At 44.3% G+C, this 16,884-nt stretch overlaps 1 protein-coding gene across 2 annotated transcripts in view; it reads right to left on the bottom strand.

The window, feature by feature from the left end:
- Positions 1–16,884, bottom strand: part of AIG1 (androgen induced 1) — a 122,842-nt gene that overhangs the window by 11,834 nt on the left and 94,124 nt on the right. For both annotated transcript variants that reach the window (XR_014617207.1, XM_084262265.1), the window contains exon 4: positions 2,458–2,573. Coding sequence is in view for 1 of the 2 variants with exons in the window: in XM_084262265.1 (XP_084118391.1) it covers positions 2,458–2,573 (116 nt within the window). In the remaining variant the exon portion in view is untranslated. The remainder of the gene's footprint in view (positions 1–2,457; positions 2,574–16,884) is intronic.

Below are 16,884 nucleotides of genomic sequence, written 5' to 3'. Positions count from 1 at the left end.
CCTGTTCCAGCACCTCACCACTCACTCTGACGTGACACATGGTGGTAAGAAGGTTTCAGCTGTGGTGGGGAGACTGTTTAAGATTCAATGGCAAAACAGAAAACATCTGATTACCAACTGCCTCCACTTCAAACTGAGAGAGTTGCAATGAAAACATTTCTGCTGAGGGACACATGAGAAAGGGAGATTGAACAATTCCTCAGTGGCATGAACTTCTAAGTAAAAAAAACACAAACCAAGACCTAAGCCCCAGCAGGGGACCCATGGCCAACCAAAGGCACAAAGGAAGGGAGTTCAACCAGGCTCCATGTAACTGGGTTATTTGCAGATGTAGCTTCATTTTAATGCATTGCACCAGCCTTGAGGGGTCTACTAGGTACACCAACAAGGGCAGCAAATCCAAATGAAGTAACTCCAAACCCTCTAAGCGATTAAGGTCTCTACTACAATGTGGTCACTTAGCAGCAGGAAGATAGTTGAGCTCAGCTGTGAAAGGTAGCCACAGTACTGAGGGGGATGAAAAAAACCCTCATTCTTCATACACTCTGGTAGATTTTCCCAACATGTGAATGTCAGAAGCATTTTACTGATATCACAGAACCAAGATCTGGCCTGCAGCCTCAACCAAATCTTGGATAGAAGCTTCAATAACACTTCTGTGCTGAAGACATCCAGGACTTGCAGATGATGGCACAGTGTAGCCTGAGCCTGCCTCCAGTTTTCCCCAAAGATCTTCTTCAGTAAGAGGAGAAGGAGCAATGGGCTTTAAGTGTACAATTTAGCAGGATGACCATCATGCTGAAAAAGCAATTGTCTCAGACCACCTTTAGAGAAATCACAACTTGGAAGAAGGTAAGTCACTTAAGACTATCCCTATCCATTTTGGAAACAATGTATGTGTAGGCAAACTCAAAGAACAGCAAAGGGAACTGATCACAGGCCATAGCTGGGTGTCTGCTTAGTAGTTCATTTCTTAATGCAGAGTCTCCTTCCCCTCTTTACTCATCCTACAGTCTCCTTTTGCCTTGTACTTGCAGGATGCAGATGCACTGTAGTAGGCAGGATCGATCCATATGAGTATCACACTGATACCTAACAGCTGGTGCCTCTGTTTTTATTTCACTTGCAGAGCTGGATTGCTTCAATTTTCTGTTCTGATTGAATAGTACTGCATGTGCCTACTCAAGCTGGTTTTGTGAAAACAGGAGTTACAGGTACAGTAAGTCTGCCAACCAGTGTCTAGGCATCCTTCAGAGAAAGGTCGAGAAATACCACAGTTCTGCATTATTATACACGGGTTAAAAACCAGCATTTCCTTCTCCCAAAGGAATCCTTCTGCGCCACTTTGCATGATGCTGTACAATTACCAGTATCATTCCTTTTTAAAGAAGGGTCTGTATGCTTATAAAAGCAAGTGGCAGAATGTGACTCTTGTCCTGGGATACAGCATCCTGCTTCAGCTGGAATACTAGCATTTTATGATGAGTGAGTGTGTGTGGACCCCCCTCTTTCACCGGAGCAAAGAGGCAAGTTACATAGTTAGAACAGTGCGGCAGTGTTGCCTTCACAGGATCACACAGAATCACAGACTCTTAGAGCTTGTAAGGGACCTTGAAAGCTCATTTTGTCCAACGTCCCTGTCTGTGTTCCTCTCTCATTAGTTTGATCTCACTTGACTGGCAGAAAAAAGCAGTATTATCCCCAGTTTTGAGAAACATCCTCTAAGCTGAGGGAAGGGTGTTGTGAGGTGAGAAGAATATGAGAAGCAAATGAAATGTTTGTGGAAAGGATAAAGGATATATGGTATCAAAAGAGCATTGCAAGTAAAAGTTTAGTGAAAAATAAAATGCTAGAATGACCCAAGTAAATTAACTCTGTCCTGTAAGTCAGGTGCTTGAATAGACACTGCCCAAAGACTTAGTTTAATGTCATGTAAGAAAGTTTGTTTCTGTTCTAATTTTTCACAAACATTTGCATTTTTTAAAACAAGCTTCAGACTGTTTGGATTACAGCCTTATTCTGTAATCAATTTTACAGAAAGAATTTATGAACTACTACAGAAAAAAAGACACTGTTCTGTCTTTTCTGTTGCCGCTTAAATACTGATGCAGGAAATCATTTGCCTATTCTCAATTTTATTTGATAGAACAAAAACCCTAAGCAATAAAACTAAGGTCCAAGAAAAACATTTAGCTTGAAAAAAGGTTGAAAAATGTACCCTTGGAAAGACCACTGCTTACATGGGATTGTTCAACAAATTCCTGTTGTGTGAGGTTTGGCATATACTTTCTAAAAATATAAGCATCTGGGGAAACCAGACAAAGCCCAGGTCTTGGACCAAACGAGGCATGCAGCGTGAATCTGTTAGCGATTATATCCATAATGAAATATGTGCCCAAATTTAGCAGTACAAAACCCCCAATACAATATGAAAACACAGCGTGTTACAGCCCTTACCATAAAATATAGCCAACAGCGAAGGTGCAGACTGCAGCCAGTCCACAGCTCCTGCTGGGATACTGATGATGTGTTGTTCTCATCTCGATTAATACAAAGGGCAAAACTGTTGTATGCTGAAAAAAACAAAACAAGAGGGGAAAAACAGGTGATACGAATGATTCTCACTGCATTTCCATGCTGCTTCTACAATAGGAAACTTAATCACAAAAACCTAAAGGCAATTTTTGGATGGTCTAGACAGACAAGGTAAAACAACTCTGTAAAGTCAATCAATAACCCAAACAGTATCATCACTGTGGCGTCCCATTGTTCGAGAGCTGAGGAAACCCGAGTGAGCAGAATGTGTTTTTCCTTTTGGCCAGGAATGCAAGGCAGGACACTCAGTGAGTAAAAATGGGATGTGGCACGAAGGGACATGACTCCCAGCCCTCTTTTGGCCTTGCAATTGCTCTGTGATCTTTGCCACATCACGAAGTTATTCTGACCACTCAAGTTAGGAGGCAACGCATCTGATTTTCAGAGACTCTAGGCACAAACAGTGTCAAATGAATGAATATAAATGGTGGTATGTAATGCTTCTGAGAATGAGGTTTAAATGTATCTCAATCTGGGGATTTGAAAACAGGGGACATATTTTGAAATGATAGCCTCAATACCTCTGTTCCTCCATCTGTAAGACAGGAGCAATTATCTTCTTCAGAAAGGTGTTGTGAATCTTAATTTGTTAGTTGTTGTGCAAAATGGTTTTACATTCCCAAATGAAACATATGAAAGCCAAAGCTGTAAAAACCATTTTCAGCCAGTTGTCTTTATTTAGCCGTGAAAGTCCTTACTTTGTCATTTTCCCATACACATTTCCTACACTGCCCCTTCTGAGAAGGTCTGTTCATCCAATTAATGTCAGCAGCATGAAAAATTGCATCTAGCCTGCCCCCAACACTCCATGTCTAGATTTCAGAGTGCTGGCAGGCATGAAAATATACATAAGCAAAGCACATATGTGCCAGGAAATCAAGCCCATCATTTCTGAATACACAGCTCACCTAGAACCAGCACGGGGCCAAGCTATCACAGGTCTATAAAGGGAAGCATTTTGGCTGAGAGCTTGGTCCTGGGGGTTGGTGTGACTGTGACTGTGAACTCTCCTTCCCAGGGAAGTCTGAAGGCAACAAACTAGGTTTGATCCTTGCACAATGCTTGCTCACCAACTGGAAAAGAGGGCTTTGGCTTATGTTGGCCATGGTCTGACATCAGATGTGCACATTTAGTTCTGTGAGGAGCTGCAGGGCCAAATTAATAATAATCACACTGTAAACCACACTGATTTTCACCAATGTGAAGGCAGGACAAGCACAGAGTAGAAATATCCTTGTGCTGGTAACAGGTCCATATGAGAGGAAACAGAGTGGGGGCTGAGCCTGGAATAGCTGTGAAGGAAGAACTGTTTGAATGGGAAGTGATAAGATAATGGAAATGCCCTGGCTCTGAGATGGCATGTAATTCTAATCGGGTAACTGCTCTGATTTTCAAGGCATTAGTAATTAATGACTAGCATTCAGAGAACCTCAGGTGGATAATACAGCAGTTAGGGGAGCTTTCAATTTCTTCATCTCTTAACAACTTGTTCCACCCCCATCCCTTTAAACAGTATAAATCGGCATCAAGGGAACGCAAAGATGTTTGACATGTGGTCTGTGACAGAGGTGCCCACTATTAGATGAAAGATCTATAAACTGCACAGACCTTCAGAGTCCATTAACAGAGACTGACAGCAAAGCAAGCCCTGGAGATTCACCTCTATGTCCTGCATCTCCATGGAAAAGGTCTTCAGACAGAGATCAGCGCTTCGCTCTGCACAGCCCCCAAAGCGGGGAACCTGGAGGCTGTGCAGACGTCTCCTACCCTGGCTTCATAACCTCTTCAGAAGAAAAACCCACGGAGGACATCAAGGACTTTTAACTCCAAACTCCACCTTTGGTATTTTTTTGTATGATGTATTCTAGTGATCCAGTCACCGCATCTTAACTCTTCGCTCTGTGGATGATGGTTACAGAGCTTGTGAGCTCAGTTTCTCAATTGAAATGTTTGCTGCTTTAGATACTGCTTGTTGATGTGCTCTTCATTGATGATAACAACTCAACAGCTTGCCAATTAAAAAGTAGTTAAAATAATTTCAGCAATCAAACCTTAATCTAGAGTCCTTTTCTCCATTCCCTCCTCCCAGTTCCTGTATTTATGTAATAAAATAGGCCATTATTTTCCCCATTTCTGCTATTTTATAAAGGTAAGGTGGGGGGGAGGACAGTGAACTGTATCAGCAAAGAGTTTATGTACAAAATCTTGTGAAAAGTACAGTGCAACTAAAAGTGCAAGGAGAAAATCAGAGAGGTGTATCTTTAATCTTAGCCTGTTACAGCAAGTGTCGATATTACCTGCAAACACTGTAGCTTTACAAATCCAAAGCATGAATTTTGGCTTAAATAGTTCAATGAAGCTGCCAGTCTGAAGAAGCTGTTTCTATCAAAACTACAACCAAGATGAAATTTCCCCTTCCTTTTTCAGCCCCTCCAAAACCTGTAATTTAAAAACCATGAAATTTTGTAACCAAGGATACCATCTGTCAATCAATGCCAATTAAAACTCTGGAGCTATAAATATCAAATTTGAATCAGACTGGCACCTGGACTGAAGTCTAGTGAAGGTGAGCAGGGGTCAAATGTGCTCGGCATTGGATCCATCAGGGCTGGGAAAGCTGCAGGAAGCCAGAAATTTCATACCCTCTAACATTTTTGCCCCCTGATTTCTGAGTAAGCTTGGGCCAATGGGAAGCTGAGGCTTAAGAGAGAAAAAAACCACTGATGCTTCCTGGACCTGTTTGTTAAAGATCATGCTGTGCCGATCAAAGATGCCCACCCGGTATCGCTGGGATTGATCTCTTTTACTTACTGGCAGGCTGGGGAGCAGCACAACATTTTTCACCTTGTTTGTCAAAATATTTTCAGGGCTTACTTGAGAAAGACTGAGGGATGAGTAGGTTCAAATAAGAACGAGCTTTAAATGGTGAGGATGATCAGCCACCGCAACAGCCTTCCAGCAGGTGTTACTCTGCACCATTTAAAGTTTTTAAGAAAGGTAATAATATATAATCAGTGTATAATTACTAGTACTGTATTATAACACTGAACTATGCCAGCACTAGGAATCAATGCTGTATTGATATGGCATTTTTATTATGAACTAAATATTTACAAGCAATGCCACATTTTTGCCTGGACAACTTATTCTGCTCCCACTGAGACCAGCTGTGCCTGTGAGACAGCTCTGCCCGTACGGCTCTGCTGACATTTGGGCCGAGCAGCGCTGTGGGTATGTCAGGGACCACCCTCTCCATCACCTGGGAAGGTGACACTAGCTGCACATGCACCCTGGGGTGACCGCAGGCTCGGGGTACCCCAGCCCAGCAGTAGCAGCAGCAAGGGAGTTAATGAACCCTGTCATTAGCTGGAGCTCTCAGCTTGGGATCAGTACCTGCCTCTACTTGCAAATAAATATGGCCTGTTGGCTTCTCTTGCCACGACCGCAGTGCTGCCCTCCACAGTGCCCTCCCAGCCTCAAGCCCCTTGTTCTCTGGACCACCAAGGCAGCAACCCTCAGACCCATTTTAATGCCCCTCTGAAGGAACATATTTGCCAAGACCACCTCAAGAGCTGACACCCCCGTCACCCAGCCACAGCATTGCCCTGCTCAGGCCCCTCGTGCCCTGCCTCTCTCTGTCCCTACTGCAGGGAAGGCCCCTGGGACAGATCTTTATGCTTGCTAGGCCAGCAAGCTGCCATTTCCTCCCCATTCTGTCCTCTCCACACAGCGCTGCTGCCTGAGGTCCCATCACCTACAAGTGGGGAAGAAGTCTGGCTTGCCAAATCTTCAACTGCTGGTCATGCTGCATGAAAACAGAGAGAAATCAGCTCAACACGTGGAGCCCAGGGGGAATTTTCACGAAGGTGATCATATGGCGATTCGATCCCTGGAGAGTGACTCCAAAGGAACAATCTCTGAGTCAAGCTGAATTTGTACAGACGGCAAAAAAGCCACCCGGAGAGCTGCAGGTGGATTAATTCCTAGAACTTCCAAGAAACCACTGCTTCTTGAGAGAAACTGTTCATTAAGGACTCATTAAAAGACATTATTAAACTACATGCCACCCCCCACATGTTATATATGACATTTGAGACTGGAAAATCACATTACAAACAGGCAGCACATCTGTAGTGTTGGCTTGACGAGTTGAGCTTTGATGGAGGACTGCACTTTCCTGTTTTAGCTGTTTGCTGCAACAGGTGGACGGGAAAAAAAAGATTTATGCAAATCAGGTACATTAAGAATGAGTTCTGTAATAGTCTTTAGGCAAATTAAGTGCTCATTCTTGAAAGCCTGATTACAGATTCTATCTTCCAACCAGTAAGTGCTGCTTTTTTTAACACTGTTTTCATCAATACCTTGCTTGGCCTTTTCTCCCCCCTTAACTGCTCTTAAAGGGAATGTTAAAGCTTTCTGAAAGGTGCTAATCCGACATTGGTCTGTCCTGGTGTCTTCCCTCCTTAGCACAAACAGGGCAGTGGCCTCTTCCCCAGTCACCCAGTCCCCATCTGCAGAAACTGTCCAGAGGTACCTTTATGGCAGTGTAAAACAGCATCTGCTTTCTCAGATGCCCGGTGAGGACACAGCAGCTCTGCAGTGGTGAAACCATTTGGGGATTGTATAAATGGTGATTACAATTTACTTTAACCACAGAAGACTGTGACTTGTTACTCAGTTTGCCTAGACTGAAACTGCAGGTTATAAGCCATTTTAGTTCAATGGAAATTCCGTGGGTGTCTATTGAAAGGGCTTCAGCGTGACACTCGGCCCCACACTGGCAAGGGTCACCAAAAGCCCAATGACAAGAAAGGAGGCCTTGCAGCTCTGATGTCACCAACATTTTAACTGATGGACCAGGAGCCTCCTGGAAGTGCTGGTGCTCTATGGAAGGAAGAGGCTGCCGATGGGTCTTCACCCACAGAACCTGCACAGACCCACAGGGCTGTGTCCAGCCCATGAAGCTGCATCCATGTCAAAGCCCCTGGCAGGGGCAGCTGCTCCAACATCTGCTGGGGAAAGTGCCCTGCAGCACACCACCACTGTGCCCCAGACTCACACTGCTATGAATTTGACTGAGGCACCCTTCTTCGCACCCTGCTGTGTGAGCTGCTGTGCAAATTGCTGCATCTGCTGGCTGCCTCTTTATAAATTCCTCTCTAAAATCTTGTTTCCATCAGTAGGATGTTACCCTGCACTTTTTTTCCCAAGCTCATGACAGATTACATGTTGTTAAACAGATACTGCATGTCAGAATGAGTGAAGCAATCCGTTTCCATCTCCTCCTTACCTCTCAGGTGTTTGTGTAGCACCTTGAGATTAAAGGTTCTACAGGAACGACCAGCAAAATGACCTATGCCCAGTCCTCTTAATTTAGTATCACTACCCATGTGTTCACCTTAGAAATCACCACTAACAGGAGCAAAAATCCCTACAGTTGTAGTCAGCGCCATCTGTAGAGTAACAGCAGTAATAAAGATGTGTTTTCCACATGCTTCTTGCAAAGTAATGGGGACAACCAGATCAGAAACTAGTAAAACAAGGGGCATGATTATGATTTACTCGTTGAGAAACTTCTGAGAAAGGAACAGCTGGCAAGAGAGTATTTATGTGTCATCTGAAGGATGATACCTTCCACCCAGGCAGCCTAATCCATAAAGAGAGCAGCAGGGTATCAGAGCTAGATACATAATAAATTGGAATCCTTGAGTGAGACTGAGCCCTTCTGAGACTGAAAGCGCTGGTAGCACTTTTCCTCTTACAAATGAGAAATTATGACTATTAACTGAGACATGCTGATGCACAGGATGCACTCCAAGGCAGCCACAGACGACTCGTTAATTGTTATTGTAGGCTGGAGAGAGGAAGAAGTATTGTATGATCTAAACAAAGACCAATACCCTGCAACGCCACAAAACACACAAGAGCCAGAGATAACCATCTTCAATCAATATAAGAGTGTAGTGTTCTTTGAAAAGGAAATTAACACTTTCTCTTTAATGTTACCTCATCTTTTCCTCTTTTCTGTAGTGGACATGGCGTATCTGATTTAACAGGCATTGTATCGCTTTCTTCACGCATACCCAACGCTGACAGGTTTGTTCTCGTTGTTTCTGACACATGCAGTACATGCTATATATTGAAACAGCGGTGTCAATCTGATGTCACCCCTATGACTGTGCTAGTGGCAGGGAGGTTATATATAGGTGTTTATCTATAGAATTTCCACAGTGCCAATCACTGCAGCACTTCAACACCTCAAAAGCGTTACTAAACATACCCTCGCAGCAGCCCTGATCTGTAGGAGCAGGATATCCTATCCCCATTTTGCAGTCGGGTAAGATGGAGATGCCATGCCTCACTCGAGGTTACACAGGGTGCTTCGGGAGGAACAGAGAACCATGTCACATTCCTCAGTTCCATTCCTGTGTGTCAGCCTAAGATGAGCAAGCAGGCATGGAGAAGTAACGAAAACTTGGTATGAAAGGCAATCAACTCATTCAAGGTTATAGCTCTGAGGCGTCTCGGCCCTTTCAGCACATCTCAGTTGTTACCTTGATCGCCCCTCTGTCCCGGTTCCCCTCTGCTTTTGGGAGGCTTCTCTGGCTGCCTCTCTCTGAGCGGCCTGTCCCTCTCCCATCTCAGGTCCTGCCGTTTCAAGCTGCTTCCTTGCAGCTCCCATCTGACCAGACCAAGCAATACCTCTGAGTCCCTCCTGGCCCTGATTCAGCAACTCCCAGGGCAACGCATCCTCGCTTCTGTCTTGGCCCCTTTCAAGTCACTGCTCGCCCTCCTTTCACATCCATAAGTATGCTTGCCAGGTGCAGATAATCCCTTAACTTGACACATCAAAATTTCGATCACTTGGACTTGAAACAAGATGATGGCAGGGACAGGACAGGACCTGGCACATCTGGTAGAGCAAAACTGTGCAAAGCCAGTGCCGTGTTGCCAAAGGGAACAGCACTGCTACATGTTTAATTTCCGTTAACTTTGTATAATTCAGTTCTTAATGCACGTCATGTATCCCAATAGTCATTCAGTGCATGCAAAGTGTCATGTGAGTCATCTCTCTCCTGCCAGGATCCCTTAGCTAGGCCTTCCGCTCCTTCCATGCTGTACCCAAACTCCCCCGCCAGCTCCTGACAGCGCACACTGCGGGGCCGTTAGGAGACTTGAAATGCAAGAGCATCAGCAAAGCCCAGGCCCTGCACGGTCCGCTACAGCTGAGCAAACCCTGCGAGCCCCCATCTACCTTCAGTCTGTCTCAAGTCCTTTTTTGCCACAAAATCCTTACACACACACAAAACACACACAGAGGTACGTGGTGGAAGGTTGACTTATTATTCACAACATTATGCAAAGTAATTTTTCTACATATTTTGTCTGGCTTCTTCGGCTCTTTCCAGTTAAACCACTTGGCCTACAATTTCTTAAACTACTATTTGCAAAAAGGTTTATTTAAGCAAAGAAATACATTCTTGTCTCTTAAAATTATCCTTAAAATCAATGTTTATACGCACGCTCCCATGTATCACCAGGATTTAATTTGCATGAATGAATACGACTGTTTATGCAGGTAATGCTGAAAGAGTGCTAGTAAAGCCATTGAGCTTCATGTATTCTTAGCACAGAAATCACTGAAGAAAGCTTGCAGATGTACTTTAGCAATGGAATAATTTTACTCATAGGAAAAACTGTATTCCTTTCCTTGAAAAACTGACTCCTTCCATCTCATGAGTCGAATTGCAGAGGCCTCAAAAGGAGAAAATAATTTGCATCAATATGTTTTCTAAATCTCTTTAACTGAATCGAAAAGTTTACCTGTACATACAATGTGCCATGTTGAATTCTAGCATCTGGCCACGTCCCAGGGCTAGTGCTAAGGCTTGCACAGAAGGGTATTTTTGGCTTCATGCTAGCCAAAGTATCCTCTGTCTAACCTGAAGACACTGGACTCTGAACCTGTCCCTGGTCCAGGACTGAATATTGCTTGTCCTGGGCTTTGGGCCAGTATCATTTGGGGAAAGAAATTCCACATTTGGGAAAATCAAGAAACCATTATTTGGCAGTTTCTTTTTCAAATGGTGGCTCTTTGATGCTACTCAGAAATTTAAAATCTTGGAAGTGGTTACTGAGGAGGTGGATTTATTGGGTGTTGCGCAGGTGAGGTAGCCAAAGGTTAGACTTTGGTCTATCACATGGTGACTGCAACTATCTGCAACTTGGTTCAAACAATTTCTCTCAGACATTGTCAGTATTTAATTATTTCTTTATATTGTATGTGAAAACTCCTTTAATAAATAACCAGAGGACGTAACCTCCTGAGCTGTTTTGCTCTCGCATTACAGAAAGCAGCAGCAGACTGACATGAGCACGATCTCACTACCGCACCCAGCGGTCTGTCTGTAACCAGCTTTTGCCCCGCGTCTTCTAAATAGCGCGCACCCCGCTGCGAGGCAGAGGTGCAGAGGGACGCGCACCTCCAGCAACGCTGCACCTGCCCCTGGCCAAAGCGCTGCTGCAGCGCCAGCTCTGCACTCCTCCAGCCTGTGCTGCTGAGCAGCTGGGCACTGGCAGGCAGCTCCTGACGAGTGACCCGATGACCGGTGATAAGCTGTGGCCGGGCAACAAAGCAGGTCTCAGCTCTGCACTCGGCTTTGCAGGGAAGGAAAAAGAAAAGGAGACAGAAGCCAGGCCAAGGCAGGGTCTGGAGGCACCACAAGACTAGTGAGACCAGGAGGGGTATGCTTTCAGCAGGTGAGCAAGGCACTGGTGTGTGCTGGTGTGCAGAGAAGAGAGTGTATATGGTGGGGGTACAAGCAGCAGGAGTCATGGGCTGAGGGGCAGGTGGGGCAGCAGGTATGGTTGGAAAACTTGAGTTTGCACTGGAAGACAGGGGAAGAAAGACTGAGGCTCAGCCCTGCTTATGCATCTCCCAGAGCTGCTTTCTCCTCTGCAAAGAAGGCACATCAGCAAAGAAGCCTGGGGAATATCCTGAACTAAGGTCTTCTGTCACAAAAACACACTGACATTCCCTGCTTGTTTTACCCGCTGTATGACATACTTCATTTAGGAGAACCACCCCGCTTCAAATGCAATTAGTTCTAAATGCTATTGTTCATGTTAAAATGATTGTTATTTTGATTGATAGTAAAAGCCTACACACCGTAGTAAAGGCAGCAATGTCGGACACAATGACATTACAAAATCTATAACCTGGCCCTTTAAAACCTGACTTGAACCATCAGCTTTGACTTATGAGACTAGTTACAATAGTGCTTCATGCAAAAAGCATTAGGTTAATGCTGGATCAGGCAAAGTTGCCAAACACACCCTGGCATTATTAATCAAGAGCATTTCAAAAACAGATCACCTCCAAGAGTCTATCGATTTCCTGTCACGACACGTTTTCCTCATGAGGTGCTACAATACTATGTATCTGAGATGTGCTGGCATGTATTTTTTAGTGACTAAGCCTTGATCTATCTTCCTGGATTCTTGCCACCAGTGCATTGACATCTGCAACTACTCATGTTTGACAGTCTCATGCATGAGCTATGTGGCTTCCAACTTGGATGGGATTAGTATAGGAGACCTTCCGAATGCTTCAAATGTAATTGAAAGCAGATAAATACAAGGGTCTCAAGAGGGTGGCATACTTTTTACAAATGGAATCACATTAAATCATGCATATGCATGCTGAGACTGAGAAAGATTTGTGTTAACCAGTATAGTACACAAGAAAGTGTTTGCCTCCGTTGTTAAATACGTATGAATCCTGATAACGTCACATCTCTCGAAAATCCAAGCTGCATGGCTGAAGGGCAGTTTAGACAAGCACAAAAAGGTACACTTTTGGGGAGAAGGGTGGGGGAAGATGAACATATTCAGGGGCTGGCAGGTGTTTTGCTTTTCATCCATGCTTGAACTTGGACATGTGAGTCTTCTGTGAACCATCCCTGCCAAGCGATGAGAGCTGAAGACAAATGATACATCACGTAACTTGAGATGATACTGTCACAGTGTCAAATGTCAGCAAATAAGAAATTGTGTTTTCTTTTAGAGCAAAATTCAGCCAGAGCACATTTCTATTTACCTGTTTTTCTTGGTAAACGTGGACATTGATATCGTAATCTGTAAGTGTGTTTCTGTACATATTTACTGAATACTGTAAAATAGAGGATGTAAATAAAACTGACGTTAATGCTGTTGTATAGTTTATCTTTCACATTTCCTTACATTTTTTAGACTTTGAACTCTGCAAACATAAGTAATCTTGTTTTAACACAGATAATTCAGAGCTTGATAAACCTTTTAATGGGAAATGGTCTGCTATTTCCTGCTGTCACATACTTTTTTGAGGATTGTGGCGATGGGCAGTGTCGAGTGTCAGAAGAGGACAGCGATACTGAATATACGTGATATCAAAGAGCTCCAAGATGATTAGGCTGTGGTGGAGCTGGGATACCCATAGTGTTAAAGCTATGTGCTTCTCTGGGTTGTCTTGCAGAGGCTGGCCTGATTTTTTTGTCTTCAGCTCAACCCTGATACGCCTGTCTCTGCTTCCCTCACTAGCAGCTGTCCCCAGCCAGGCTGATCTCACTGGGCTATTGGTCACCTGGTACAGCTTGTCTATTTCAGATGTGAAAAAGGAAGAAGAGCTGGAGACGAGATGTGATTCTTCTTACCACGTGGTAGCATTTTTCCAGGAGGGGCGCAGAACTGTTGCATGTGTAAGGTCAGTAGTTCCTGGGAGAGTAGTAGGTGAACTGGAGGCTTGCAGTGGGCTGAGTAGTCTTATATTCAAGAAGCCTGGAGGAAGGAGGGTTTCTTACTCTTCCTGGTGTCACAGCTCCTGTCATGGAATAAAGTCTTCAAGGACTTCTGCTCCAACCTGCCAGCAACAGAAATCAGCTGAGGTCTGAAGGGGTTAATGTGAGGTACCCCTTGGTCTCCTTCCTGGATTACTTCGAAATCTGGTCTGAGAAGTTCATCAGTTTGGTGATATTTGTAGTATCATGATGCATTTTTCTAGTACTAGAAAATGTATCTGTACTCCCCTATAGCCACAGGTATTCAAGACAGACCTCTTCTTCCATCTCCCCTTCCTGGCCAAGTCTGCATCTGTAAAAAGTTGCTGCATTTTGTACATGGTCTTTGCTGCTGACTCCTTGGTTCTCAGGGGTGAGAGCAGAAAAGGAGAGCTGAACCACCCCAGCACTTCCACCCTGTGCGCCTCAGATGTCTCTCTTGCTCAGGCTCTCAGAGCATTTTCTAATCAGCCCTGTAGCTGTCACCCTTTTGTAGCTGAGGAACACAGACAACAGCAAGGCCCCAGTCCTGCATGTGGCTTCCTCACTGATGAAGATCTCACTGTAAGTGAATGTGTGCTCCAGGTGGAAGGTTATGGAAATGCCTTTCAGGTGGGAATGGACCAGCCAGCCTCTAGACACATTTCACAATGTCAGCTATAACACTGTTCTGTCACACTAAATGATTGCAAGTGCAGGAACTGCAGAGTAAACCCTTATGAACAAGGAAGGTCACTGTAAGTGTGCCACTGAAGAAGGGTAGCAGCGATTCTGAGCTGACTGAGGCTGACTGGCAGGAGCTTTATACTGGAGAATGGCATCTGCTGGGAAGGGGAAAATGCAAATTTAATAAAGAGCACTTCAGCTCCATACTGTGATACTTTCCACTGGGAGAGAGCAATAAGGGTGACCTTGTTGCTAAGGGAAAGACCACTTCAAGTGCACCTCACCAAGGTGCAGGTGTGGGAGCCAGCATGGTGTGCTATGTGGGTGCGGGAAGCTGGGCAAGAGAAGACCTCTTAAAAAGAGGTTAGCTGAAAAAGGCTGGTCAAGGCCTCCATCTCCAGCCACTGCAGCTGCACTGCTTGCCATTTTACAGCAAAAATAAAAAATAAAAAAAGAGCAAAACAAACCCCAGATATTTTAGCAAACTTTGGCAAGAAGTGAATTAAGAGACCCTAGATAGCCTACAGTCACTATGGGATCACCAGGGATTGTCAGAGTACAGTTCCTTGTGATGGTGGTCTCTCATTAGTCTTATTAATAATTAAAACAACTTCTGACTGCCGGTATGCTTTATAAAAACCCCAATTAACCCTTCCAATATTTCCGTGAGATGGCGAAGGGCAGGGAATAAAAGCCCTTTATCAGTGAAGAAATGTGCACAAAGGAAGAAAAAGCATCTTGTTTAAACCAGAGTGATGGGCACCAGAGATAAGATTTAATATTAGAATGTGGGTGTTGGTGACGCCTTTGACTGAGCTCAGCCCACGTCACCACACCACTCTCCAGTCAGGAGGTCAGTCCTGGAAGAGACCTGGTAGGAGGCTCACAGCTACTTAGGGACTTGAATGTACCGACCTCAAGAATTCACAGCAGCAGAAGAAAATCACGTGGATAAAATCCAATAGTTTAGGCACCCAATCAAAGCAGATTATTTCAAAACTTTTTCTTAAATGTGAGCCCATCTGCCTCTCTAAATGTCAATGTAGACATGCTAGAGGGAACATGAAAAGGCCAGAGGAATACTTGGGTTGTTGCCTGTGAAATTTATTCTTGTTCTGACTGACCCCTCTCTGCCGGTGAAAGCAGAGAGCCATGGGGGGCTTAAAACTAATGGACTTCAGCTTCAGGGCAAATTTAGACAGGGTCCATGAATGTGAGCCGAGGCTTAGCAGTGATTCATACGGCCGAGATGCAAGGATTCATGGCATGCCTTCAGCTAGGCATATCTTGGGAAGCAGAAAGGATGAATCGGTAGGTTAGGGAACTAGGGACCTCACAATAATATTTGGGAAGGAGTTCCTGTACTGTTTCAAATCTTCTCTTCCCAGGAAAAGTCACAACACAGTTAGGAATAACCACAAGCCTAAAGAAACTAAGAGAAACCACACTTTGGTCTCCTCTGGTCTGCCTACAGATCAGACCAAGGGGCTGAAACAACTCTAGCAGCTTTAGTGGATGACCTCATGTTGGCTATGGACACCCTACAAATCTTTATGTCACAACCGCTGTCTCACTCCTTCTCCCACACAACAGCTGAGAACCTGGCAGACATCACCCAGCCCCTAGCACTCCTGTGCAGCAGGGAAGCACCGTCTGTGTTTTAAAGAGAGAACCAAGTTATCAAAACTTAAGTTATTTGCACACAGTGCAAAGAACTAAGTCTTGATCCTTTAGGAAACCTTTATTGACTGTTCTCCTCTGCTGGTAGCTGAGACACAAGCTCCTTCACCCAGGCAGAAGGTTGTCCCTCTGTGCTGTGGGGAGAATGAGCAGGTGGTGGGGCATGAGGGCACTCAGCTGAGCCCTACTGCACGGCTGGGTGCTGGTGACTTGGGGGGTGTAACGCTGCCCCCACTTCCTTCGCTGGTGCAGGAATTGAGCTCTCTGCTGTACTTCCCCCAGTGCAGTTTACAGGTGATGGAACTGTTTGAGCCAAAAAATGGAGAGTTTCTCACTCTGTGTCTGAGAGAGGTCAACATCTCCTTTAGCCAGTAAATCCTTGTCTGAGAGTTGAGAATTGCAGATACGGCATTAAATTATTTTTTTACTGCTGCTTTATCTCCAGAGGAAGAAAAAAAGCTAGTTTTTCCCCTTAAAAATAAAAAAAATAATTTAAGTATTTACTTGATTCAATCTGAAAAGTCTTTTTTTTTTCATTAAAAACTAGTCTGAATTTAATATGTGACCAGCTCCAGTGGTAAAGTAATTGACCAGTGATGTTGAAAGAATGTCCCAGTGCCAACTAGAATTCATTTGTGAAGAACAGATGCATCTAATGGGACTGGAATATAGTTAAAATAGGAGAAGATATTTGGAAGATTTTGCTTAAAGTGATTTTTCATCAAGGACATTAGCACTCTATTTGTCAAAGCATTCAGAGAGCTCCTTAATTCTGCTGGACTCACTGCTAATGCTGTTGCCTATGTTGGGACAGCAATAATCTCCCATTGAAGAGGAAGCTACATTATTTCACTTTGGGTGAGGATTTGCAAATGGCAGTCTATTCATTCATTTATCAATTCCAGATGTATTTAGTAGTCTTTCACACTGAAAGTGGGGAAACAAAAATTAGATTAATTCCAATATGGCAAAACTCTTCAGTGCATTATTCCATGCTGTCTGCCCTCTAAGGAGTCCTAAATCAGTTCAACTACCATTTTGGCGCCTTGGTTGTATTGAGAGCAGGGAAACCTTCAGTCCTGACTTCATTTGGGTTAAGCCACCACCACCTGAAGTGTTCTTTCCCCTC

This window comes from Gallinula chloropus (genome assembly GCF_964237585.1).
Source record: "Gallinula chloropus genome assembly, chromosome: 3".
Lineage (NCBI taxonomy): Eukaryota > Metazoa > Chordata > Aves > Gruiformes > Rallidae > Gallinula > Gallinula chloropus.
The sequence above is the reverse complement of the archived record's forward strand: the minus strand, read 5'-3'. Positions and strand labels throughout refer to the sequence as shown.